A 27,087-nucleotide genomic window follows, 5' to 3' on the forward strand; every position below is an offset into this window, starting at 1 on the left:
GATGCCCTCATGTATCCTGCACCACTCCTACGTACTTCTCCGCCACTCCCGACTTCCTCATACAACACCACACCTCCTCTCTCGGCACCCTGTCATTTGCTGTCTCTAAATCCACAAAGAACTGATCCGCATTTGATAAAGAAAGCAAATGGATCGTCGGGCCTCCGTCTTTGCAGGTGTGACCTAACAAGTGTGTGTTTTATCACAGTCCTTTTTATTTGCAGAAAGTGAAAAGTGTACAGGGGTTTGTCTGGGTGACAGTTGCACGGCGACTTACAATCAGAGCAACAACAAAAAAGATAAGACGGCGGAAGGCTCAGGACGTACGACACGCAGCAGACGCAACACATGGATGTGTGTTCAGTACCGACTGATCCTGCAGTACAGGACTGTCCGAATTAGGTTGCGGTTCAACAGGCCCTGCCAAAGATGAGTTAACTCCTCTGAAACAGTCCATGTGAGCATGCTATGAGGTTTAATATGAGGCCTCTGTTGGGTAAAGATGTCATTTTGAGAACAGGCTGTGCTGTATGAACATATTCAAAGCGGCCCCCGGGAAACAGACAACAGTGGCAGCTTACAACACGGACTTGCAGAGAAACCCGCCGATTTCACAAAGGATGAACTTAAAGCAACTAGTTTCTTTAAATGTCATTATAAAAGATATGAAATTGTATTAAAGGTAACAATCACTTGGTTGAATCATATTCCCAGAGAAAAGTGCTTCTTTTCTGACGCAACAGAACTGTATGGAAAAACAAACAACAAAAAAAAAATCAGCTTTTCTTCCACATGCCGGTTATCTCACCCATCTCCTTCACGAGGTTGATGTGTTTGCTTAGCTCTCTGCCTGGCGTGGCGTTAACCGCCTAGTTTTCTACAGGACGTTCCAGCATTTACTGCTGAAAAAGTGACGAGAACATTTTCCACCTCTGGTCGTTATCATCTATTCTTCATACCGCCTGTGTGACACCGTTGAGTAAGTGACATCTTCCTCAGCCAATCCTGTGTGACCCTCAGCTGAGGGGCGGGGCCTGCGAGCATACTTCAGACTGGCATAGTGCAGCCGCGCCTCCTTCAGAGAGAGAGAAAATGAAAGATGAGTATCCGAACTGTTGTCTTCTGTCTCTCATCTCAAATCAAGAAGAGCAACATTTTAGGCATTTTTCTATTTCTATATAATCCAGCTATGTTCCGTGTGTCTAGGAATAAAGTTTTGGTAACACTTTAGTATGGGGAACATAGTCTAAGTAAAAAAACTTAATTACTAGTGAATTAGTAATGATCAAGATGTCACTTTAGTATGGGGAACATATTCTAAGTAACAAAAACTGAATTACTAGTGAATTAGTAATGATCAAGATGTCACTTTAGTATGGGGAACATATTCTAAGTAACAAAAACTTAATTACTAGTGAATTAGTAATGATCAAGATGTCACTTTAGTATGGGGAACATATTCTAAGTAACAAAACTTAATTACTAGTGAATTAGTAATGATCAAGATGTCACTTTAGTATGGGGAACATATTCTAAGTAAAAAAACTTAATTACTAGTGAATTAGTAATGATCAAGATGTCACTTTAGTATGGGGAACATATTCTAAGTAACAAAAACTTAATTACTAGTGAATTAGTAATGATCAAGATGTCACTTTAGTATGGGGAACATATTCTAAGTAACAAAAACTTAATTACTAGTGAATTAGTAATGATCAAGGTGTCACTTTAGTATGGGGAACATAAAAAAACTTAATTACTAGTGAATTAGTAATGATGAAGATGTCACTTTAGTATGGGGAACATATTCTAAGTAACAAAAACTGAATTACTAGTGAATTAGTAATGATCAAGATGTCACTTTAGTATGGGGAACATATTCTAAGTAACAAAAACTTAATTACTAGTGAATTAGTAATGATCAAGATGTCACTTTAGTATGGGGAACATATTCTAAGTAACAAAAACTTAATTACTAGTGAATTAGTAATGATCAAGATGTCACTTTAGTATGGGGAACATATTCTAAGTAACAAAAACTTAATTACTAGTGAATTAGTAATGATCAAGATGTCACTTTAGTATGGGGAACATATTCTGAGTAACAACAACGTAATTACTAGTGAATTAGTAATGATCAGGTGTCACTTTAGTATGGGGAACATATTTTGAGTAACAAAAACTTAATTACTAGTGAATTAGTAATGATCAAGATGTCACTTTAGTATGGGGAACATATTCTAAGTAACAAAAACTTAATTACTAGTGAATTAGTAATGATCAAGATGTCACTTTAGTATGGGGAACATATTCTAAGTAACAAAAACTTAATTACTAGTGAATTAGTAATGATCAAGATGTCACTTTAGTATGGGGAACATATTCTGAGTAACAAAAACTTAATTACTAGTGAATTAGTAATGATCAAGATGTCACTTTAGTATGGGGAACATATTCTGAGTAACAAAAACTTAATTACTAGTGAATTAGTAATGATCAAGATGTCACTTTAGTATGGGGAACATATTCTAAGTAACAAAAACCTAATTACTAGTGAATTAGTAATGATCAAGATGTCACTTTAGTATGGGGAACATATTCTAAGTAAAAAAAAACCTAATTACTAGTGAATTAGTAATGATCAAGATGTCACTTTAGTATGGGGAACATATTCTAAGTAACAAAAACGTAATTACTAGTGAATTAGTAATGATCAAGATGTCACTTTAGTATGGGGAACATATTCTAAGTAACAAAAACTTAATTACTAGTGAATTAGTAATGATCAAGATGTCACTTTAGTATGGGGAACATATTCTAAGTAACAACAACTTAATTTAGAGTAATTTCACACTATTAACACTTGTAGTTAAACTCATAGTTAATGGCTTACTGGTTGTATAATAAGGCCATGCAGAATACGGCATTAATAAGTACTTAATAATGACCAATTAAGAGCCAATATGTTGCTAATTGGCATGCTAATAACCACCTAATTAATGGAGAATATGTTCCCCATACTAAAGTGTTACCAAAGTTTTATGCCTCAAGGGCGAAATGAAACCTCAAAATGAAACGCAAAAGGTCGATAAAAGTTTCAATTTTAGCCTCAACACGTTCTCATGTCATAATATCAGTACTGTTGCAAGTCCCCTTACACATATGTGAAGTTTTGAACGAAAGATAAAGCAAATGAAAGGTCTCATTCTGAGACAGGATCAACTACCCATAATGCGTTGCAAAATGACCAGCAGCCTACCGGGATTTCACTCTTACCTAAAACGACAATGGGCGGTCAAAATGACGGCCGGTTTTTAAACTCTACGTATATTCTGTCATGAAACTGACACCAAACTTAAAATTTTAACAACTTCAGTACTATTTTCATAATGACCGTCTTGGTCGTTGTGGTGTTGTAAATTAGTGTTTACGGTAGGAACTGAACCATGCACACACAGGACAGGACAGTACCCTCATACACTGCATGTTTTGCATCTCAGGTGTGCTGCAGCCGACTCTCCTGGTTCAGAGCGAATTAGCAATGGCGGGCACAGCAGATTGCAATTAAAGGACCACAACAGAAAACCAACAGCGAGGAGGTCAAAGGTCAGAATGACTGCACCCTGACAATCTAACAGCAGCCTGTTGAAGACAGGTCCCTTCTGTCTGTAAGAGAGAGGGGTGTGTTGAAAGTAAAAGTAAGAAGGGTCAGGTAGAGACTGGGAGAGGGTTTTCAGTCTAAGGCCACTGCTGAGCCGTCCTACCTTTAGACTGGCGTCCCCGTCCACACAGGCTGAGCAGCAGACAGGTGTCCTACCTGAGGGGAGGACATATTTATGATGCCATTATACATTCTCTTCATGCTCCTGGCCACCTTGGTGTTTTATCTGTCTGACTCTGTGCTAAACAGGCATCACAGGTCAGTTTAAAGTGGTGTTATTATGGTGTAATGGAGGATGGTGTTCAGCCCTGTCGAGGGTTGTGGGTTTGACTCCAGTCCATCTGTGTAAAGTTTACATTTTCTCCATGTTTATGTGGGTTTCCTCTGTTTGTGTGTGTGTGTGTATGAACAACCCTGAACTGGATCGAGTGGGAATAGGTGATGGTGGAATGTATTGATGGATAGAAGAATATATTAAAAATAGTAGAGCTTTCTGGGGCGCCCCGGTGGTTCACCTGGTCGAGGGGTACCACATAAGGCTGAGTCCTTACCGCAACAACCCGGGTTCGAATCCAGCCTGGGCCCTTTGCTACATGTCATCCCCTCTGTTTCTTGACTATTGTGGCGGACACTAGGGGCTATGCCTCTCACCCAGCAGGGCTGTGAGCTGGGGGCGTGGTTTACGTTCCCGGGCTCTCTGGTGCAAGGTTGTTCCTGTTTCAGTTGGGTTTTGGAGCTGAGGAATAAAGTTCAAACTCGCCTTCGTCTCCTGTGTTTTTCCTCATCCTGCCACATTGGTGACCCCGAATTGAACATGTTTGGAGCAGAAGAGGAGTGTGAATCCACTTCGGCCACGCCGCCCCAACTCTCACAGCCGGCCGTTCTCACCGCGGCTGTGAAGCTCCCAGAGTTCTGGCAGAGCGACCCGGCTTCGTGGTTGCAGCATGTTGAGGCGCTGTTCCACCTGCGTGGAATCTCTGCGGGCGACTCCAGATTCTATTTGGTCGTCGCTGCGCTGGACCAGCAGTCCACACGCCGTGCCGTGCAGCTGTTGCGCCCCCCCCCCTCCCCGCACCACGGTAAATACATCGCCCTCAAACATCTTCTGCTCCGGAGGTACAGCCTATCTGCCGCAGAGAGGGCAGATAGAATCCTTTCCCTATCCGGTTTGGGCGACGGGAACGGCTGTGGATCTTATGGACAATATGCTGTCGCTGCTAGGCTCGGACGAAGGTGGGTTCCTTTTCCCGCACGTTTTCCTGCGCCAGTCCCTTACTTTGTCTTTGTGAAACATAGTCCATTATGTCAGACTGCATTGAAACGTTAACAGCAGCCGCTACCGGCGCCACCTCCTGCGCTGTTTGATCCCCCGCCGCGGCCTCCTCTGCTTGCACTATCGTCGTGTCCACCAATACTCCGCCAGAAATGCCGCCGTCGCCGACAAGATCAGATTCAGAGGCTTTGGACTTTTTCGGGGGAAGAAAGAAGTCGTTGATTTTTTTTTTTTGTTCGATCCATTGCAGCTAGCTAATGATTCAGGTAGCTAGCTAGCTAACGTTAGGGATGATCACGGCTAGCTAACGATTCCCTTTCGAATTGAACAATGCATTCGAACAATAGCTCAATTATGACTGGCTTGCTGTCAGATAAGATTGTATGGCCAATAGCATATATGATTACACAAGGTAAGTGATGTGACTTGTTCAACTTCTGTCTCTCAAAGAAAGGGTGGTTAAAAATCTAGGTAACTTACTGATTGGTTTATGACAAACTCACTGCACATTTATGGGAATCATTCAGCACAGGAACTGAACAAAACCAGTGTTATTTGATATAGCTGTGCTGCACTAAACTTACGTCCGTGAATAAGCAGTTTGGAACTGTTAGAAAATATTTCCGGGGGGGGGGGGTTAAACCCCAAATCCCCCCCCCCCGGCTACGCCAGTGCTTCCGAGCCGCCCCGGTCGCTGCTCCACCCCATCTACCGATCCGGGGAGGGCTGCAGACTACCACATGCCTCCTTCACTACATGTGGTGTCGCCAGCCACGTCTTTTCACCCGACAGTGAAGAGTTTCACCAAGGGGACGTAGCATGTGGGAGGATCATGGTATTCCCCCCAGTTCCCCCTCCCCCCCCGAAAAGGCGCCCCGATCGACCAGAGGAGACGCTAGTGCTGCAACCAGGACACATACCCACATCCGGCTTCCCAGCCGTAGACACACCCCATTCCCAGATAGCATCCAGATCTGGGCCACTTCAGGCAATTATGTGGCACTTCTGGCCCCGACAAAATGGATGTGAACATGAAGTGGCCCATATGTATAAAAGCAAATATGGCCCAAATATGCCAAATCAAATGTGGGTATTTTATAGCAATGATGCGGTGCTCTCGGCAACATGTAATCTGGATGTGACCCTGAAATGGCCCGTGTGGTAAATGGTGAATATGGCCCAAATATCACACAACAAATATGGCCCACCTTTTGCAAATGTCTGGCACATGCGGCATTGCTATGGCTTGGTTCTGGCCCAGATCTGGCAAACAGGAGTGGACCGCCCAAATGCCAACATTCCACGCGGTATGTGGGCCGGATGAAGTGCCGGGTGTGGGACGGGTCTGGGTCACAGCAGTCTTGCTATCTGGGGTGTCTTTAGGGATGCCCGACCAAGCCGGAGGTAACGGGGATTCGAACCGAGGATCCCCGTGTTAGTAGGCAACGGAATAGAGCGCTACGGCATTAAATTTCTTTTTATTCCTCATATCAAGTACTTTGAACTGCCTCAGTGGGTGAAACGTGCTACACAAATACACCTGCCTTGCCCATGCAGCCCAATCATGTCACATCAGAGGGGACCCTCCCTACAGCTCCCTTTACTTTCATGTTCCATCGTTACCGGTCCGTCCAACACCAGCAGTTGTTTCCATCCAGTTGTCAAGCCAATTTGAAGTGATCTTTTCTCTAGAGTCAAAATGAAACGCGACCTCAGGAGCATTTCCGTCAGGTCTGTCCACACCTCAACAGCCGGCAGCCAGACGGGCTAGTCAACGTGAGGAAACGGATGCATGATCCATTCATAAGCGTGCATATTTAAATAAGCCCACCGGCCAAGCTGACCCCAGATCAGTGCCTACGTGCGGAAGATGAAAGTGAAAGTAAGTGAACAAACTGCTGTTTGCACTGCTGACGACTTACTTTCTCCCGGACAAATGTCGTGATATGATTCATCAGATTCAGTCTAAACATCTCTCATGTGTCTCTGTTCATCGTGGGGTGTCGTGGTGGCTTTGAAGGTGCGTTTGGAGTCTCTCTATCTATCTATATAATATTATATTCTAGCCACATACTGACCAGACCTAATTTAGGTTGTACTAGCAGTTGTAATAAGATAAATTAATCTGAACCGTGATTGTGGTAACTGCTGAATTCATACATGGTTCTAGTCACACTTGCACATGTATAATAGATCCAATACAGTATTGAATGGCCCACCTGAGCAGAAACAGATGGTGAAGATGCAGAGAAAGCAGAACAGAAACCAAACTGGAAGCAGAGAGATGATGAGGGTCCAACATGGCAGCTCCTGAGCGTCTCTGGTCACTGTGTGGGGTTCACTGCCTGAAAACACACAGACGACAAAACCAATCATGCCCACTTCTGCCTTTGTTTGTTCTCATTAGCCTTTATGTAGCCTGGTTCATCTAAGCTAACCCCATGGTGTCTGCCCGGACGCTGGTAATGGTGCGACGTGCCCAGCAACAAGGTAGTCAATCAGTAGCCCTTTAAGTGACAAGCAACGTACCAGCACAACAGATGAAATGGAACTATGAGTAAAATATGGGCAAAATAGCGTCTTTTCTATATCTCTAGTTTGCTTCCGTTATTACAATATGATGTTGAATACAGGTAGTTCCCGGGTTACGAACGCCCGATTTACAGACACCCATACTTACGATCCGACCTCTGTAAATTATCTGAAAAGATCTAGTTACACACAATGGTTCCTACCAACGAACAGGCGGACTACTTTGCACGACGCTCAAAACACTGCGCGTTTGAGGCGGTTCGTCGGCAGAAACAGAACAACACCCCGCCGTCGTCGCCATGTCAAGTCAGTGCGCGTTGTGCTTTGGCTTAAACGTTTCGTGTGTTTACCCTCGTAGTCGTGGCTTCAAAGCGTAAATCTGACGCAAGTGATGGCGACGCATCAAAGAAAAGGAAAACGATCACACCAGGGACGGGGGGTGTGTGCTCTCGCCCCAGCATCAATGGGGCTGGTGTACATCCTGTCGTCTCCTGGACCACCGACCGACAAGCCAGAAGCACCAAGGGCAGCTGGCGGTCCCAGTCTTTTTGGTCCTTCACCACCACCAACGCCAACTGTGCCCCCAGTGTGTGGTTAAACTGCTCCACCAGGCCATCGCTCTACAGGTAGAGCGGCATGGTCTGAGTCTTGCGGATGGCCAGCTGCCGACACGTCTCAGCGAACAGCTGCGACTCAAAGTTGCGCCCCTGATCCAAGTGAAACTCAGCCAGGGTCCTGAACCGACTGAACGTCCCCTCGATCAGCACGTCGCAGACTGTCGCCGCCTCCTGGTCCGGCACAGCGTAGGCCTCTGGGCACTTGGTGAAGTAGTCCATTATGACTGCTTCATAGCGGTTGCCACGAGGGGTGCGAGGGAAGGGCCCCAACACATCCACCGCACCCAGTCCATCGGGTATCCCACCTTGTATTGCTGCAGCGGCGCATGGCTCTAACCCGTTGGACCCTTCCGGGCGGCGCAGGCATCACGTCTCCTACAGAAGGCCTCAACATCCTGCCAGCAGGTGACCCAATAAAATGACTGGCGGACTCATCTCAGTGTCTTTGTCATTCCAAAATGGCCGACCCCCGGCGGCCCGTGCTGCGCCTCCAACACCCCCGTCTGGCACCTCCCGGGGACCACGACCTGCCACCTCTCTCCAGCTGTCGCCGGCTCCAGCCGGCGCCTCCACAGCACTCCATCCTGCATCTTTAGGCCCTCCAGCTGTGACCAGAGCCCCCCTCACCGTCAGGCTAAAGGGTGCAACCTCTGACCACTCTGGGCAGCTGCCTGCCTCCACCCACTGGATCACCTGGCCCAGGTTTGGGTCCTCCCGCTGGTCCTTAGCCCAGTCAGCAGTGTCCTCGCACCGCATGGCATCTCACCTCCACGTCCCCTGAGCTTCGTTCCTTGGCCTCCATCCTGGAGCACTGTGCACACCCCTCATCACAGGGCCACCTGGACAGTCCATCAGCATTAGTGTGACTCTCACCTTTTCGATGGACGATGGTGGACCGATACTCCTGCAGCTGTTCAATCCACCTGGCCACCTGCCCCTCTGGAGACAGCTGCGACAGGATCACCCCCATGCCATCAGCGCTCGCGTCCGTGTCCAGTACAAAGTCTCCCCCGGGCTTTGGGGCAACCGGGACAGGGGCTTGGCTCAGCGCCCGTTTCAGTGTCGAACGCCTGCTGCTGCGTGTCACCCCAGTCAAACCGGGTGTTCTTGTTGGTGAGATGGTGGAGGGGGGCAGCCACCATAGCAAATCCCTGGACGAACCAGCGGTATTAGGACGCCAAGCCCAGGGACGCCCGCAGCTGTCGCACGTTTTTGGGCATCGGACAGTCTTGGACCGCACAAACCTGTCCTCCTTTGTCACCACTCCACCTCCGCTGACCCTGAGGCCCAGGAACATGGCCTCTCTCTTTAGCAACTTGCACTTCTCTGGATGCAACTTCAGCCCTGCTTCTTCTATTTTGGTCAGCACATCATCCAGCACGGCTAGGGCCGCAGCAGAATCAGGGCCATGGACTAGGATGTCGTCCAGGTAGACCTGGCGAGACTGCACAGGGACACCTTGTAGCACTCATTCCATCAGCCGCTCAAATGTAGCCGGGGCATCGCACAAACCAAACGGCATGTGATGAACTGCCAGAGCCCCGTTCCTGTGGCGAACACCATCTTCAGGCGCGCCTCAGGGGTCAGCACGGCTTGCCAGTAGACGCTCCTCAGATCCAGGGACGAGAACCAGCTGGAGCCCAAAATGCTGTCTGAGGCCTCATCCACGCGTGGCACTGGATAGGAGTCCTTCACTGTGACATCGTTCAGGCAGCGAAAATCCACGCAAAATCTCCACGTGTTAGCCTGCTTGGGGACCATCACGACGGGAGACACCCAGGGGCTGTCGGACGGCTCAGTGATTCGGGCCGTCTGCATCTCCTCCAGACACCTCTCAGCAGCTGCCTCTGGCGTGAGTTTGAATCCCGCTTCTGACACCAATTGTAGCGTTGCGTGCCGGTGACAGACGGAGACGAGGATTTCAGTTCTTCAGCAAAACAACTGCACAACTTTATTTCTCTACCGACGTCTCGCCCCCAATCAATGAACCGCCCACCCTTGGAAACCCCGCAGTAGTGCCCCCGTGTGTGTGTGTGTGTGTCCCAGTGCTACAATATTTATGATGTTTTAGATAAAATATATACTATATACTAAGACAAACATTTGACTAATTGACACTAGATGTGAACTGTAGCTACGTAGCTGTTCCGATTTACATACAAATTCGACATAAGAACAGACTCAAAAACTGAACTTGATCGTAAACCGGAGACAGGGTCTAAGGACAGCATGTTGCCCACTGAGGCAAATATGTAATTTGTGATATTGGGCAATACAAATAAAATTGACTTGACATCTACATTAAACACTGTATTGGGATAAATTCTCTGTCCATCCGTCTAATCTATCTATCTATCTATCTATCTATCTATCTATCTATCTATCTATCTATCTTCTGTCTATCCTTAAACAAATAAACAACCATTACCCTCGACAGTCAGCTGAAGGCCTCTGGAGAAACACGTGACCCCGTCACACCGACCGCCGCAGAAATAAAGACCCGCGTCCGTCTCGTTCACGTGGACCAGCTCCAGACTGACCCGCCCGTCCTTTGCATCTCCACCAAACCGGAAGTGACTTTCGTTCTGTACGTACAAGCTGACCTCCGTTCGGTTGAGCTTGCTTTTATGCACGGCCAGCAGGGGGACCAGGTGATCTGCGCGCAGATGGAACCATGTGACCTGTCCGGAGGACGTGAGGTTACAGGGCAGCGACACGTTCTGTCCCACCTGGGTCACATGGGAGGACCGGGGCTCCGGCGAGGAGGCTCCTGCCCCCAGCAGCTGGACAGCAACACCTGGATGAGCAGGAGAGAGAAAGAGGTCCACATGAAACAGATCAAAGTATAAACCAGAGAGAGTAACTTTACCACAGTACGCGGGACTGCATCTGTCCATCACGTCCCCCTTCAGTCCGTCCCTCTGGTCATCCTTTCATTGAGATGGCCAACACGGTAATGTAATATCTACAGCGGGATGTGAGACTAGATAACCAAAATATACCACGCCAAGAAGTTTTTTATCGCCATATTATCCCTGGTCTTAAAGGCTGCACTACAGTAAAGTGAGACGACTTTCTGGAGTTATTCTGCTGTTTTAGCTGAGTGACATGAACAGCGGATGCCTTCCATCCATCCATCCATCCATCCATCCATCCATCCATCCATCCATCATTAGATATGCTCCACTTACAGAAGATAAGGACCGTCCATGGCTGACCTGTGGTGTTCATCACGACCCCGGACTGCTTCGAGCTCCTGCTCTCTTCTGGACTTTATTAAACGGCGAAGAGCGAGGATGTGTTGGCGTGTTCATGTAGAATGCACCAAGACAACCACTTCCCTCTTGTGGTTTTTAGAAGAAAACAAAAGATAAAGTGAGATGTAACACTCCCCACTCAACACGCGCCGCCGAGTGTCGTTAGTGGTCAGTTAAGTTTCGTTTCAGCGCGCACGGGGGGAGGAGGAGGGGGGCGCGGAGGGAACGCCACACACTCGCACAAACTCTCACACACACACTAACATCCACTTGTGTGAGTCATGTGTCCACTCTGCTGAAAAGGAAAAGATAAGGAGCATTGTCATTTATTTTAACATGTTCAAATGTTATTAGGCAGACATGCGTGCCTTTTTCTACACTGTCCAGACTCAGAGGTAATTGAACAGTTGAAAACCCGCGGAGGCCTGCTCTTTTTCCACACTGAAAATTGATCCGGAATCAATGAGGTAATCGATAAAGAATCGGACCGATAAGCAGAATCGCTAATGGCATTGGTACCAATAAAATCTTCTCAATTCCTATCCCTGCCCTCTCCGCTGTTTCTCGCTATGCCCTCTCCCCAGCCTTCCTTTGGTGCCGGTGTCTGTTGGACTGCCTAGCAAAACACTCTGCCTGTGGCACTGTTATTTCGTTGTGGCCCAGGTGCAGGGATGGTGCCCGGTCTGGACCCAGTCTGGAGCCGGGGCGTTCAGAACAGCTTCAGTGTGTTCTTTGTCAAGGCATGATACCTTCGGCAGACACCACGTGACCCAGGAAGCGTAGACTCGACCGATTAAAGCGGCACTTTTCTTAGTTCAGGAGCAAACCTGCCTCTTTCAGACGGTGGAGGACTTTCTTCAGACGAGCATCACGCTCTGTGCTGTTGGCTCCGTAGATGATGATATCATTGAGATCATTTCGCTCTCCTGTCAGACCTTCCAGGATGGTAGCCATCATCGTTTGGTACACCGATGGCATCGTCATCTTTCGCCATCACGCAGCAGTAGCGGAAGAGACCATCGTGGATAATGAAAGCGGTGAGGTCCCAACTTTCCTCATGTAGAGGCACCTGATGGTAGGCACTTGCCAGACCGATCGTTGAATACACTGTGGCTCCCTGCAGAGTGGACAGCAGCTCATCGATGTGCGGGAGTGGATAGCAGTCTGTGACGACAGCCTTGTTTGGTTCCCGGAGATCCCCGCACATACGAATGCCTCCTTTCTTCTTCTGCGTAACTACGATAGGAGACACCCAGGCAGAAGCATTGATTCTCTCGATCACACCAGCGGCAAGGAGCCTGTTTGTCTCTTCTGTGACAGCACTTCTCACAGACAGGGGCAGTCGGCGCAGTTTTTGTCGGACCGGGGTTACAGATAGAGAAACTTTGACACGGTGCACAAAGTTTTTAGCACAGCCGATGAGCGGAGGAGAGGCGGACAGGTGCACGACAGGGGCATCTGGGGCAGTAGCAAGAGGAGAAGGAGACATTACAGCACCGCCTACTATGTGGATGTTCAGTGCTTTCATCAGATCCATACCCAGCAACGGCGTTTCAGTCTCCACGATGAAGAAGACTGCTGGAGCGGTGATGTCATATCTGGACACCGTAGCTGAAAGGCATCCCAACACAGGTATGTGTGTCTTGGAGTATGTGAGCAACCGAACAGTAGGTGGCGCTAACTGCAACTCACTACAATACTCTTTAAACACAGAGCTGGGCAGTATGGACACCGAGGACCCTGTGTCAACAACCAGGTCTATGACATGGGCTGGTGGGTCTGGTGGCTGGATTTTGACATTGCATGTTATTTTATCAGCTGTGCGAGCAGACCCTTGAATGCATAGAACAGTCAGTTCCGGGACCTCCACTTCTCGCACTGGATGGGTGGGAGCAGAGCGACACACTCTGGCAAAATGTCCCTTCTTGTGGCAGGTTTTGCAGGTTGCTTTAGCAGCAGGGCATGAGGGTACATTCACTAGATGGCTGTCGATCCACATCGGAAACATGTATGAGAGGACTTTGCGGTCGTAGCGGTAGGTGCATGTGTAGACGGCTTATTCTGGTACTGTGGTCGACGTGATTTCTTTTGCACAGCTTGTACTTGTAAGTTGGGCTTTTCTCCAACCAGGCATTTAGCCTGTTCGGCTGCAGACTCCATCTGTGTGGCAGTTGTGATAGGCTTGTCTACAGGGAAGTTAGGCTCTAGCAGCAGCCTTTCTCTAATGCCTGCTTTTGAGACGTACTCAATAAGCTGATCACACAACATCTCATCACTTTTATCTCTGAAGTCACATGATGAAGCAAGCTCTCGTAAAGCAGACACATACTAAATAACAGTCTCATGTGGGCCTTGAACTCGTTTTCTGAATGTGTGGCGTTCCACTACCACATTAGCCATAGGAGTGAAATGTGCTTGTAGTGCAGCAACAGCAGAATCATAATCATCACCTGTATTTGGCAGTGAGTAAAAGATCCTCTGACCTTCGGCTCCCAGGCAATGAAGCAGGACAGCTCTTTTTCTTGCAGCTTGCCATGCACTCCCTGTTGCATTCATGACTAGGATATAGTTGTCAAACATTCGCATCCAGGTCTTGAACTGGATAGCAGGTTTCCCAGGACAAGGCAGAAATGGGACAGGACTGGGTACATTTACAGCCATCTTTGCAAACAAAGCACAAAAAACAAAAAGCAGTCATCTATACACGTGGTATAGCAGGTGGGTTACCTCGTCGCCAATTTGTAGAGGTGGCTGGCACATAAAGCACGCAGGAGAACATGGATGACTTACTTCACGGTTTAATGAACATCTTACAGCATGGATGGCTTCCAGTCTCTACTTCCTGTTTCCCTGTAGGTCACTTCCTTTGTACCACACAACAACGCTTCTGGTAAAAACAGTACTCAAAAGTTAGCAGTGACATCTAGTGGTTTAAATGAAACTACAACTAAATAATACAAGCGTTAGAGGACGCAACAGTTTGTATAGACGTTACCTAGCTTACGTTAACGCTATGGATCATCAATCGTTCGTATCATAGCGAGCTAAATCGATCCTAGTTAACGCAAATCGTATCCAAGGACAGCGTTAGCCAACGTTATCGTCAGCCATCTGACGCAGCTAGACAACCAGTTTAACAGTTGTGTGCCTGTGAGGCTGTACGGTAACGTTAGCTATGTAGCATTAGCTATGTAGCGTTAGCTATGGGGCGTTAGCTATGTGGCGTTAGCTATGTACCGTTAGCTAACGTTACGCGTGTGTGAGAAAGGAAAGCTTACCTTTGTGAAAACGCAAAGTACACACTAACATTGCGGCCGAAATGTATTTGAACGTGATCGATTTGCGTCTCACTGCTACAACCCAGGCCATCCTGCGCCTCTTGGTTAAGTCCTCTATGTTCTTGCGTAACCCATTCTTGAGTTTAACAGCGGTGCGATCGTGGGATTTGCTGTGGCAATTCTTCACACAACAAGAACGCCCAACCATCTCGCCTGCGTGCACTATCTAATCTAATATAGAGCTATATGTCCAATCTAACCTAAAATGTTACCTTGAAGAAAAAAAAAACATATATGTAACCGGTTATTTTCTTGCCCGGTGCGGGATTCGTTACGAGGTGTACTGCACCACAAGGCGACGCCACTAACCGCTCGGCTAAAGGAACAGAATCGTTAGTTAGCGGCTAACGTGACTTATTCGTAGTTTACATCTATATATCTATATAATCTGAAATCTTACCAGAGAAAATCCGTGATTTTAACGTTCATTTGAAAAAAACATTTGACGTACTAATAGAGTTAGTAAGAAAAATCTGCGCTAACAGCTAACCACAACGATTCACGTCGTTTGGAAGCTGGCGGCTTTCCCAAAATGCAACGCGCGTGTGACATCACGACCGAAAGACCGATTTAAAATGGCCGCCGTCCAACGCCTGCAAATACCATAATAACGCGTGGTGGTCATGGTGCGTCTGTAACGGCGTCTGTAACCGGACATGTTGGAAATGATCACAAATCAAGTTTAGACTATTTCTCTGCACTGGAGGGCGCTAGTGTGTTTCTAGGACAGAGCAACGAACTTCACGAAGGACATGACGCGACCAACACGCGTTAGCCACATGACGCGCGCGCTCACGCGCAAATTGACCGCTCATGGTCGTTTTTGGTAGATCTTATCGTAACCTTTTGGTGCGATTGATCTAAAACTCATTTTAAATGCAAATACATGCAATTTGAGTGGAAGCCAGGGAGCGGCAGGTCTGTATCTTATTTTTCACAAAGTTACCAAACTTTCAAAATCCAAAACGGTCATAATGACCGTCTTGGTCGTTCTGGTGTTGTAACAGTACTCTCATACATTGCATGTTTTGCATCTCAGGTGTGCTGCAGCTGACTCTCCTGGTTCAGAGCGAATTAGCAATGGCGGGCACAGCAGATTGCAATTAAAGGACCACAACAGAAAACCAACAGTGGGGAGGTCAAAGGTCAGAACGACTGCACCCTGACAGTCTAACAGCAGCCTGTTGAAGACAGGTCCCTTCTGTCTGTAAGAGAGAGGGGTGTGTTGAAAGTAAAAGTAAGAAGGGTCAGGTAGAGACTGGGAGAGGGTTTTCAGTCTAAGGCCACTGCTGAGCCGTCCTACCTTTAGACCGGCGTCCTCGTCCACACAGGCTGAGCAGCAGACAGGTGTCCTACCTGAGGGGAGAACATATTTATGATGCTATTATACATTCTCTTCATGCTCCTGGCCACCTTGGTGTTTTATCTGTCTGACGCTGTGCTAAACAGGCATCACAGGTCAGTCTAAAGTGGTGTTATTATGGTGTAATGGAGGATGGTGTTCAGCCCTGTCGAGGGTTGTGGGTTTGATTCCAGTCCATCTGTGTGAAGTTTACGTTTTCTCCATGTTTATGTGGGTTTCCTCTGTGTGTGTGTGTGTGAACAACCCTGAACTGGATCGAGTGGGGATAGGTGATGGTGGAATGTATTGCTGGATGGAAGAATATGTTAAAAACAGTAGAGCTTTCTGGGGCACCCCGGTGCTTCTCCTGGTCGAGGGGTACCACATAAGGCTGAGTCCTTACCACAATAGCCTGGGTTCGAACCCGACTGCATGTCATCCCCTCTCTCTCCCCTGTCTCTCGACTATGTAAACGCCCCCCCCAAAAAAAATCTAAAACAAAACAGTTGGTAAGTGAAGTTTTATTCAGAGCTTTCTAAATAGAGACATTAATGAAATGGATGATCCGCTGTGGCGACCCCTAACGGGAGCAGCCGAAAGTGTAGTAGTAAATAGAGACATTAATGAATGGCTTTCACGGTGTGACTTCCATGTCCACGTATGTGCTTGATGGACCCATGATGAAAATGTCTTTTTATCTTATCATGTATTTCTTCTTCTTCTTCTTCTTCTTCTCCTTCCAATTACCCCACTCTTCCGAGCCGTCCCGGTCTCTGCTCCACCCCCTCTGCTGATCCGGGAGGGCTGCAGACTACCACAGGCCTCCTCCCATACATGTGGAGTCGCCAGCCGCTTCTTTTCACCTGACAGTGAGGAGTTTCACCAGGGGGGGGCGTAGCGCGTGGGAGGATCACGCTATTCCCCCCCAGTTCCCCCTCCTCCCCCCCGAACAGGTGCCCCGACCGACCAGAGGAGGCGCTAGTGCAGCGACCAGGACACATACCCACATCCGGCTTCCCACCCGTAGACACACCCAATTCGCAGATAGCATCCGGATGTGAGCCACTTCAGACAAGGATGCGGCACTTCCGGTCCTGACAAAATGACAAAATGTGAGCCTGAAGTGTCCCACATGTATAATAGCAAATATGGCGCAAATATGCCAAATCAAACGTTACCGAGGGACGCCCGACCAAGACGGAGGTAACGCGGGGATTCGAACCGGCGATCCCCGTGTTAGTAGGCAGCGGAATAGAGCGCTACGGCATTAAATGTCGCTTTATTCCTCGCAAAGCACTTTGATCTGCCTCAGTGGGTGAAACGTGCCACACAAATACACCTGCCTTGCCCATGCAGCCCCAACCATGTCACATCAGGGGGGCCCTCGAGGGGGGGGCGGGGGCGGCCCCCCCGCGGTTTCCGTCCCGCTGTCAAGCGCATGTGAAGTGATCTTTCCTCTCGAGTCAAAATGAAACGCGACCCCGGGAGCGTTCCCGTCAGGTCTGCGGCCCGCGGCCAGACGGGCCAGTCCGCGTGAGGAAAGAGACACGTGATCCACTCGGGAGCGAGCCCACCGGCCAAACCGACCTCAGATCAGCGCCTACGTGCGGCAGCGGGTGAAAGTGAAAGTAAGGGAAGAAACCGCTGTTTACGCCGCGGACGACTTACTTTCTCCCGGACAGATGTCGTGATACGATTCGCCAGATCCGGTCTCGACGGCTCTCGTGTGTCTCTCTTCATCGCGGGGCGTCATGGTGGATTTGAAGGTGCGCTTGGAGGCGCTGTCTGCGCTCTCCGGCTGCCGGGTGGAGGGGACCGGGGTCGGGTCGCTGCTCGGCCCGCAGGACCTGGTCAACATCGTGGCCCTCAGGGAGTTTTACAGACAGGAGGGCTTCAAACAGCTGGACTATCCCAGCCTGGGCACTTTGTCCCTCGATGACACGGATGATTCGGACCTGTACGGCTCCCCGCCGGCGCTGGCGGAGGGCCCCGATACCGGAACCGGAACCAGAACCACGGTGAGGATCAACCCGCTGGAGTTCTTTGACGGCAATTACGACTACGACTTCACCAAAGTCAAGGTGAGAATTAAGCCTTCGTTAAGTTTAGTGTGTGTGTGTGTGTGTGTGTGTGTGTGTGTGTGTGTGTGTGTGTGTGTGTGTGTGTGTGATAAGGGGACACTGACTTGCAGCTAGTCAGTGGTGGGCGAGCACGTCACCATGAAAGTGACCCGGTGATAAATCAAGTGAGTTGATGTCCCGTTTTATCTGTATAATTCAGTAAGTCAAACCCGCATCACGGCTCAAACCCAGAGGGCTTTGCGCTGCATTCTCAACACGTCACATCTTCCGCCAGGTGAAAACAGAACGAGAGCCAAAGGCTTGCGGGGTGTTCTGTATGGGGTGGCCAAAGAGGGGCCATCTCGCCGGCCAATTTCATTATTAAATCTAGACGGGAAAATACTGGCCCCAATATGAGCACGGCGTCCAGAGGATTTGTCACCACGCGGAGTTTTATACAAGGATGTAATTCATGCAATAATATAAGGCGGTTATTAAATATAATGCAAGATGGTGCTAAGGTAAAAGACGAGGTATTGGGTTATCAGTGGATGCCGAGAAAGCTTTTGATAGGGTGGTCACAGAGGTGGCCACAGAGGTGGTCACAGAGGTGGTCACAGAGGTGGTTACAGAGGTGGCCACAGAGGTGGTTACAGAGGTGGTCACAGAGGTGGTCACAGAGGTGGCTAAAGAGGTGGTTACAGAGGTGGTCACAGAGGTGGCTAAAGAGGTGGTTACAGAGGTAGCCACAGAGGTAGTCACAGAGGTGGCCACAGAGGTAGCCACAGAGGTGGCTAAAGAGGTGGTCACAGAGGTGGCCACAGAGGTGGCTAAAGAGGTGGTCACAGAGGTGGTTACAGAGGTGGTCACAGAGGTGGCTAAAGAGGTGGCCACAGAGGTGGTCACAGAGGTGGCTAAAGAGGTGGCCACAGAGGTGGTCACAGAGGTGGCTAAAGAGGTGGTAACAGGGGTGGCCCCAGAGGTGGTTACAGAGGTGGTCACAGAGGTGGCCACAGAGGTGGCCACAGAGGTGGTCACAGAGGTGGTCACAGAGGTGGCTAAAGAGGTGGTAACAGAGGTGGCCACAGAGGTGGTTACAGAGGTGGTCACAGAGGTGGCCACAGAGGTGGCCACAGAGGTAGTCACAGAGGTGGTCACAGAGGTGGCCACAGAGGTAGCCACAGAGGTGGCCACAGAGGTGGCTAAAGAGGGGGCCACAGAGGTGGTCACAGAGGTGGCTAAAGAGGTGGTTACAGAGGTGGTCACAGAGGTGGCTAAAGAGGTGGTCACAGAGGTGGCCACAGAGGTGGTCACAGAGGTGGTTACAGAGATGGCCACAGAGGTGGCCACAGAGGTGGCCACAGAGGTGGCTAAAGAGGTGGTCACAGAGGTGGCCACAGAGGTAGTCACAGAGGTGGTCACAGAGGTGGCTAAAGAGGTGGCCACAGAGGTGGCCACAGAGGTGGCTAAAGAGGTGGTCACAGAGGTGGTCACAGAGGTGGTCACAGAGGTGGTCACAGAGGTGGTCACAGAGGTGGTCACAGAGGTGGTTACAGAGATGGCCACAGAGGTGGCTAAAGAGGTGGTCACAGAGGTGGCCACAGAGGTAGTCACAGAGGTGGTCACAGAGGCGTCAGATTCCTCTTAAAACTGGGAGTATATTCTTTACAACGTGGGTGTACAATTAAGAGGACGAGTACACACAGTTTTGTGAATTAAAGCAAATGACAACAGAATAAGAAACCTGTTTCACGTCAGGAAAAAACGGAAAAATGTTGTGCTCAATCCATTCTTTTTAGGGGGGGATACAGTATGGAGAGACGACTCTATGGCGGAAGTATCCGGAAACAAAGCGAGGAGCCGTACTTGTAAGATCTCCTGGCAGAATTGCAGAAATGCTCATCTGAGACTGAGAGTTGTCGTGAAGGGTTGGTTGTCATGTGACCTGACCAGTCACACAAAGCGAGCAGCGCTTCGTTAGTTTTACTTGTGGCTTGGCCCTGCCCTAGACTAATGTGCACGACACCCCCCTGTCCTTACACCCTAGACTCAGGTGGGGAAAGAGCCACAGAACAAAACAATCCCAGGAAGATCGCCAGAGGAGGGCTTCCTCTTCCAGGATGGACAGACGCGTGATGGAAGAGAGGAACAGCAGCTGACTTCCTGTGACCTTCAGTGAGCTGCCCCACAGACGCCGTCACACAGCAGCTTCAGGCCACGTGGACCCAAAGCAGTTTAGCGCCACAGAGGCCCGGATCATGATAGCACAGCCGCTGTGGCTGCAAGAGGGGCGGTGTGGGGGGGGGGAACGTCCTCTCTCCTAGCCTCGCGGAGTCCGTTTCCACTGAAAACACCCGTTGATTTCATTGATTTACACTTCAATTCACGCATTTCTGTAAAAACAGCTGTCCCTGTAGTAAGAGACATGTCGTGTACGGTGACTGAGCATCATACGAATTAACGTGTGTGTGTGTGTGTGTGTGTGTGTGTGTGTGTGTGTTTACAAGGACAATGTCCATGTACGTTTTACCGCTCGGTCATTAGAGGGGCTCTGATTCTGTCTGTCTGTCTGTCTGTCTGTCTGCTGCAGGATGGTGAAGCCCGGTTCACCCGCGGTAATGAGCCATACCTCCGGCCCTGCGGCTGGAACCGCGTGGCGCTGAAGGTTCTGAAGAAGTTCGACGACGGCGACGGCTGGCTGGGGACCGGCAGCAGCGCCTGGCCCGTCTCCTACCACGGTAAAAACATGGACGGCTCCCTGGGGGTCATTCTAACCCGTGGCCAGACCCCCGATGATGACCCCAAGTTTTTGGAAGCTGCCGCGTCGGCCTTGGTCGGCGAGGGAACCAGGGGCAGGGGCGTGTACTCCACGCCGGACATCAAGATCGCCGAGAAGTTCTGCAAGACGTTCAAGTCTCAGGCGGACGGGAGGACCTACAAGGTGATTCTCCAGAACCGGATCAACCCCTCGAAGAGGATTCAGTGCCAGAGGGATGGCATCTGGCTGGTCTACGTGCCCGATGGGTCAACCGATGCGGAGAAAAGGGCCATCGTGCAGGAATCGCTCCGCCCGTACGGGCTGCTCCTGAAACGGGTTTGACCGACCCAAAGCACACGGCTCGCTGTTCTGGTGTTGAATGTGAATTGGGACCTTATTGAACCTCAGCGATACCTTGTCTCTATCCTCTCTCAGATCCATCTGAAATAAACGAAACTTTTAACCTATCTTTCTCCAGCTCTTTTTTCTTTTCTCAGAATTCTGTTCTGTTGTCAGAAATATTGTTGTCCACTCAAGACTTTTACTTTAAGCTGTTGGTGATTCGGGAATATAAACTTATTCTGATGTCGCTCTTGTTGCGCACCCATCTGGGGGACATGATCAGATAAATACCTTATTCTGAGAAATGTGCGTGGTCAAATGACAGCTAATAATGGGATGATGTGATAATAATCAAGGAGTATTGGTATCGTGGTACTGGTATTGTCCTCAACTGGTGTCAGAAGTTCCTATCCTGTCTGATCAATCAAGGAGGGTCCAGATGAACTGATTCAACCCTCCTGGAGTTTCTTAACTGGATTACTGAGCATGTGTCAGGACATCCTGTTTGATGTGTGTGTTGGTGATTGCTTCTTGGTATCTTGGTATCATCTTTGACCAGGATGTCTTTCGATCACCATGTTTCTGTCGTGTATCAACAGGATACCTGAATTATACAACGATCAAGGTGTATAATATATCTTGGTCTTCCTCTTTTATTTGCTAGACCGTAGTAGCATCACAAAACGACTGCGTTAAGCAGGCGTGGAAACACATGAGTGACCCTCTTGCTCCGTCTTCTTCCAAGGGGGGGGAGGGGGCGCACCAGAGTGGCGCGCGTACATTTATACAACGCAACCAATAGCCACCGTGGGTCAGAGGTCAAACGTAAAATACATATTACTGCAAATAATCCAGTACTTTACAGTACGACATTTCATTTTTTTTTTTTTTACATCTTTCCAACATGACATTGTTATAACAACAACTGGGTTCTCACAGATTTAATCCCTCAGGAGGCTTCACGTGCCGCTGCGGCCTCTGCTGGACACCCTCTGCAACTGAGGAGGGAGCAGCATCACTGCATCGTTGCAGCACAACCCTCTCAGTGGATTCTGGAACGTCTACAGGCGTCGCTACACATGCATGTGGTACATGTGGATCAACCCTCAGATCATCATCAGATTCATTTGATTGACATGCCTCTTGTACACCTTTCCATACACTTTCACAAGATATGTGACAGGACCAAGTGCCTTTACAATGCACCCAGGCACCCATTTAACACCTACCCCTCCCCTGTGGTTTCGCACCAACACCTTCTGTTTTGGCAGGAAGTGTCTGACTTGTGCCAGCTTATCTGCTTGCTTGGACTGTTGACTGTCCTGTCTCTGTTGCATGGACTCTGTGCAATTAGGTTTGGTGAGAGACAACCTGGTTTTGAATTGACGTCTGAGAAACAAGTCTGCAGGTGTGTTCCCTGTAGTAGACGGTGGTGTCCTCCTATAACAGAATAGGAAAGTGTGGATGCAGTGCTGCAACGTCATATTGCTACTCTTTCCCTTTTCAAGAGCTGTTTTCAGCTTCTGCACCAAACGCTCTGCAGCCCCATTAGAAGCTGGGTGGTCAGGAGACCTCTTGATGTGTTTCACCCCATTGTTTTTCAGGACTGTTTCAAACTCAGCAGATACAAATTGTGGTCCATTATCAGACACAAGTTCGTCTGGAAGACCCCGAGTGGCAAAGTATCCCCTCAAAACTTCTATGGTCTTTTCAGATGTAGTGCTACTCATCAAAGCTACTTCTGGCCAACGTGAATAGCTATCAGTGACCACTAGGAAGTTGAACTTTCCCTTCTGAGCATAATCTATGTGTATCCTCTGCCAAGGACGGTTAGGCCAGCTCCAATCGTGAACAGGAGCTGTGGCAGGTTGGTGTCTGTTTAACTGGCATGTCTGGCAACTGTTAACCAGTGACTATGTCAGAATCAAGGTTTGGCCACCAAAAGTGACTACGGGCTAATGCCTTCATCTTTACCATTCCCTGGTGATTGTCATGCAATTCAAGTAACATCTGTGGTCTTAACACCTCTGGTATGGTTACCCAGAAACCCCACATCACACAGTCAGATTCAACAGTCAGTTCAGTGTTTCTTATGAAGTATGGCCTTAACTCATCTTCATTCAAATGCTTTGGCCAACCATTCAATGTGAAGTGCTTCACTCTCTGTAGTACTGCATCAGTCTTTGTCTGTTTTGCAATCTCTTGTGAGGACACTGGCACTTTATCCAAGAATGAGACCCTAAACACAGAGTTATAATCTGAGTCTGCCTCTTGAATCTGTAGTGGTAACCGCAATAATGCATCCGCATTTGCATGTAAGGATGGCTTGTAACGTATGTCATACTGGTATGCTGCTAAAAGTAATGACCACCTCTGCAGCCTAGCTGCTGCCAATGTAGGTACTCCAGTCTTGGGCCCTAGTACCTTTAGGAGTGGTTTGTGGTCTGTAAGCAGAGTAAAATTTCGTCCACACAGATAGTCATTAAACTTGGTCACCCCAAAGATGATACTAAATGCTTCTTTCTCTATCTGAGAATGGTTGACTTCTGTTTTAGTGAGCGTCCTAGACACGTAGGCTATAGGTTTCTCACTGTTGTCTGGAAACTGATGTGAAATCACAGCACCTATGCCGTAAGGTGAAGCATCACATCCCAAAATTACAGGCAGTTTAGGATCCTAATGTGTAAGCACCGGCACGGCTACAAGCTGTGCTTTAGTACGCTCAAACGCCTCTTGACATGTTCTTGTCCAATCCCCAGTCTTTATCTTGATGTAGGAGCTCAGTCATAGGCTTAATCTCGCTGGACAGGTTTGGTATAAAGTTGCCATAGTAATTGAGCATGGCTAAGTACGACCTCAATTCTGTCACATTTTTCGGCACAGGAGCTTTGTCAATAGCCTCAGTTTTCTCTTTAATTGGGCGCACACCCTCGGCATCAATTACATGCCCGAGGTAGGCCACACTGTTCTGAAAGAAGGCACATTTCTCTTTGTTAAGCCTAAGCCCATGTTCTTCCAGTCTCTGCAACACTTGTTTAAGATTGCACAGATGTGCGGTGGTATCTGTTCCTGTTATCAACATACCGTCTAAGTAGCATACCACGCCATCAAGCCCTTGTAATACTTCATCCATAGTGCGATGGAAAATAGCGGGCGCGCTAGCGACCCCATATGGCAAGCGGTTGCATACATAGAGACCTCTGTGTGTACTGATGGTGAGAAACGGCTTCCTTTCCTCTCCATGTCGAGCTGAGTGTAGGCCTGCGTCAAGTCAAGTTTAGTGAAATGCTTTTCCACCTGCTAAAGTGGAGAATAAATCCTGCGGTTTTGGAAGTGGGTCCTGATCTACATCAAGCCACTGATTCACCGTCACCTTATAATCTCCGCAAATGCGCACTGATCCATCATTTTTCGGAATGCACACTGGCGGCGCAGTCCATTCCATTCACTATGCTGCACAGGAGAGATCATTCCCTGTTGTTCGAGTTCGGTTAACTTTTTATCCACGGCTTCACGCAGTGCAGAAGGCACTGGCCTCGCTTTGCTAAATTTTGGAATAGCATCCGGTGATACACGCAAGGATGCAGTGAGGCCTTCTGCACGGCCCAGCTCTGCGCTGAAAACTGCTCTGTGCTCTGAGCACACTTGCTCCACTGGGTCAGATGCGGCAACGCGATTCACTTTTGACCAAACTAAGTTGAGCACTCGAATCCAGTCACGCCCCATCAGCGCCGGTGCTTTACCACGGGCCACTAGCAAGGGCAGCTGTAAATGCTGCTCCCCACATTGCACATTCACTAGGATTTTACCCAGCAAAGCTAACGGTTGGTCTGTGTATGTTCTCAATGTCACGTCACATGAATGCAGTTTCGACCCTTCCAGTTTGGATTTGTACAGGCTCTCTGAGACAACTGACATGGCTGCCCCGGTATCTACCTCCATGTGCATCCTGACACCATTTTACCATCACCTTGTAAGGTTTCCCATGCTCAGTCTTTACTGAAGGCAGTCTCATATCAGCTCACTGTTCAGAATCAGTCCCTGAGTCCGGTTCGCGAGTTGCGTCTGCCTGGTCCACAAAGTTCACCTCCGGGCCGCCTTTGGTCTGAGGCGGGCGGGCAGACGAATGTCCAGCAGACCGCCTCCCTTGGTCCCTACCGGCGTCGGTGCGCTGGTTCCGACAGGCTCGCTCCAGATGTCCGTTCTTTCCACATCCGCGACACCGGAAGTCTTTGAAGCGGCAGCTCCCCGGTCCGTATCCTTCCCCGAGGCCCCTGTAGCAGTCCTGGTGGCTGTCGCTGACCTCCCTCTGGTTCCGTGTAGTCCTGGGCTCTCGGTGTCTCCACACTCCGACATGATCCGCTCGCATATGCACAGATGACCCTCCCTTCTGCGTGCTTTCTAATCCAGAATTCCTGCGTTCGAAATTGTTCGTTAATTCCGCCATCTTTCGCCACGTTAATCCCTCGCCAATGGTGGCATTCGATAACTTCCGGCGCAGCTCTTTGTTAGACGTCCCACGCGCGAGCTGATCTCGGAGCTGCTCCTCCAGGCTCGCGCCAAAATTGCGTGTAGAAGCTAATCCTTTCAAGCTAGCAATGTAGTCAGCAAAAGTCTCTCCAGACTGTTGTCGACGGCTTCTAAAAGCAAATCTTTCCGCCAAGACCTTCTTCTTTGGCGTGTAAAAATCCCGCAATGTCTATAGTGTTACCGGTTATTTTCTTGCCCGGTGCGGGATTCGATACGGGGTGTACTGCACCACAAGGCGACATCACTAACCGCTCGGCTAAAGGGTCAGACCTGTTAGCTAGGGGCTAACGTGTCTTATTAGTAATTTACAGTCGTCACCCTCCCCGGAAGTGCGCCCTCGCGCTTTTTATTCCCGCGCTCCGAAGAGACTTCTGAGGATCTGCACACTTCCGGATCCCACCGCTGCCACCAATGTAACTGGTTATTTTCTTGCCCGGTGCGGGATTCGATACGAGGTGTCCTGCACCACAAGGCGACATCACTAACCGCTCGGCTAAAGGGTCAGACCGTCTCATTAGTAGTTTACAGTAGCAAGGTTGCAGAAGGAACTTCACTGAACTTCTTTCGGGGATATCAAGTCCTTTAGCAAGGCCAAATTCTTCGGTCCAACCACGCACAAAAATACGGCTGTTCCCCCGTCTTGCTCAATTTTGTTAGCACACAAGAATTGCATAAGCCTTTCTTCTTAATGGTCGAAGGTTTCTGCCGTTTCGTCGAACTGCGGTCCTTTATCTGTACTATACAGCGCCATCGCGTACGTTAGCTGCTAAGCTGCTAGCATCGTTCAAACATTACCGGTCCAGACGGGAGCAACCCGCTGCACATAACAATAAAAAGGAAGATCCCACCCTCGTCGCCAAAACGTGTCGTGTATCTACAGGATAACCGAATTATACAACGGTCAAGGTGTATCTTGGTCTTCCTCTTTTATTTGCTAGACTGTACAAACGACTGCGTTCAGCAGGCACGACAACACATTGAGTGACCCTCTTGCTCGGTCTTCTTCCGAGGGCGCGCGCCAGAGTGGCGCGCGTACATTTATACAACATGGACAACCGATAGACATCGGGGGTCAGAGGTCAAACATATTGTAACCGGTTATTTTCTTGCCCGGTGCGGGATTCGATACGAGGTGTACTGCGCCACAAGGCGACGTCACTAACCGCTCGGCTAAAGGGTCAGACTCGTTAGCTAGGGGGCTAACGGGTCTTATTAGTAGTTTATTAGTAGTTTACAATAAGTTTAGTAGTTTATAATTCGTGTGTATCTCCATACACTACAGTGTGCTTGTAAACGCCGTGGTACCAGCAACACTTGCGTTATAGGATGGCTCGGGCGCAGTCACCGCAGAAAACTACACTGTAACGTGCATGGATA

At 48.9% G+C, this 27,087-nt stretch overlaps 2 protein-coding genes across 2 annotated transcripts; one reads left to right on the plus strand and one right to left on the minus strand.

The window, feature by feature from the left end:
• Positions 1-946: 946 nt before the first annotated feature.
• On the minus strand, positions 947-12,294 carry LOC130128446 (uncharacterized). The gene is made up of 6 exons (XM_056298055.1): positions 12,168-12,294; positions 11,275-11,349; positions 10,512-10,880; positions 7,154-7,279; positions 3,765-3,817; positions 947-1,075 (listed from the first exon to the last, which is right to left on the minus strand). Exons 1-6 carry the CDS (start codon positions 12,292-12,294, stop codon positions 947-949), a joined length of 879 nt encoding a protein of 292 aa, XP_056154030.1.
• A 5,238-nt stretch (positions 12,295-17,532) lies between these two features.
• LOC130128898 (uncharacterized) lies at positions 17,533-21,305 on the plus strand. The gene is made up of 2 exons (XM_056298673.1): positions 17,533-18,101; positions 20,671-21,305. Exons 1-2 carry the CDS (start codon positions 17,772-17,774, stop codon positions 21,178-21,180), a joined length of 840 nt encoding a protein of 279 aa, XP_056154648.1. The 5' UTR covers positions 17,533-17,771; the 3' UTR covers positions 21,181-21,305.
• The last annotated feature ends 5,782 nt before the right edge of the window (positions 21,306-27,087 follow it).

The sequence above is a fragment of the Lampris incognitus genome, chromosome 18 (assembly GCF_029633865.1).
Source record: "Lampris incognitus isolate fLamInc1 chromosome 18, fLamInc1.hap2, whole genome shotgun sequence".
Lineage (NCBI taxonomy): Eukaryota > Metazoa > Chordata > Actinopteri > Lampriformes > Lampridae > Lampris > Lampris incognitus.

Excerpts from the sequence above, each read along its gene's own strand:
- LOC130128898 (XM_056298673.1), top strand. The coding sequence starts at position 17,772 with ATGGTGGATTTGAAGGTGCGCTTGGAGGCGCTGTCTGCGCTCTCCGGC. Across the intron at positions 18,102-20,670 it reads ACGACTTCACCAAAGTCAAG|GATGGTGAAGCCCGGTTCAC; the intron begins GTGAGAATTAAG and ends TGTCTGCTGCAG.
- LOC130128446 (XM_056298055.1), bottom strand. The coding sequence starts at position 12,294 with ATGGCTACCATCCTGGAAGGTCTGACAGGAGAGCGAAATGATCTCAAT. Across the intron at positions 10,881-11,274 it reads ATGGACGGTCCTTATCTTCT|GTGTTGCTGTCCAGCTGCTG; the intron begins GTAAGTGGAGCA and ends CTGCTCATCCAG. Across the intron at positions 1,076-3,764 it reads ACGGGGACGCCAGTCTAAAG|GAGGCGCGGCTGCACTATGC; the intron begins GTAGGACGGCTC and ends CTCTCTCTGAAG.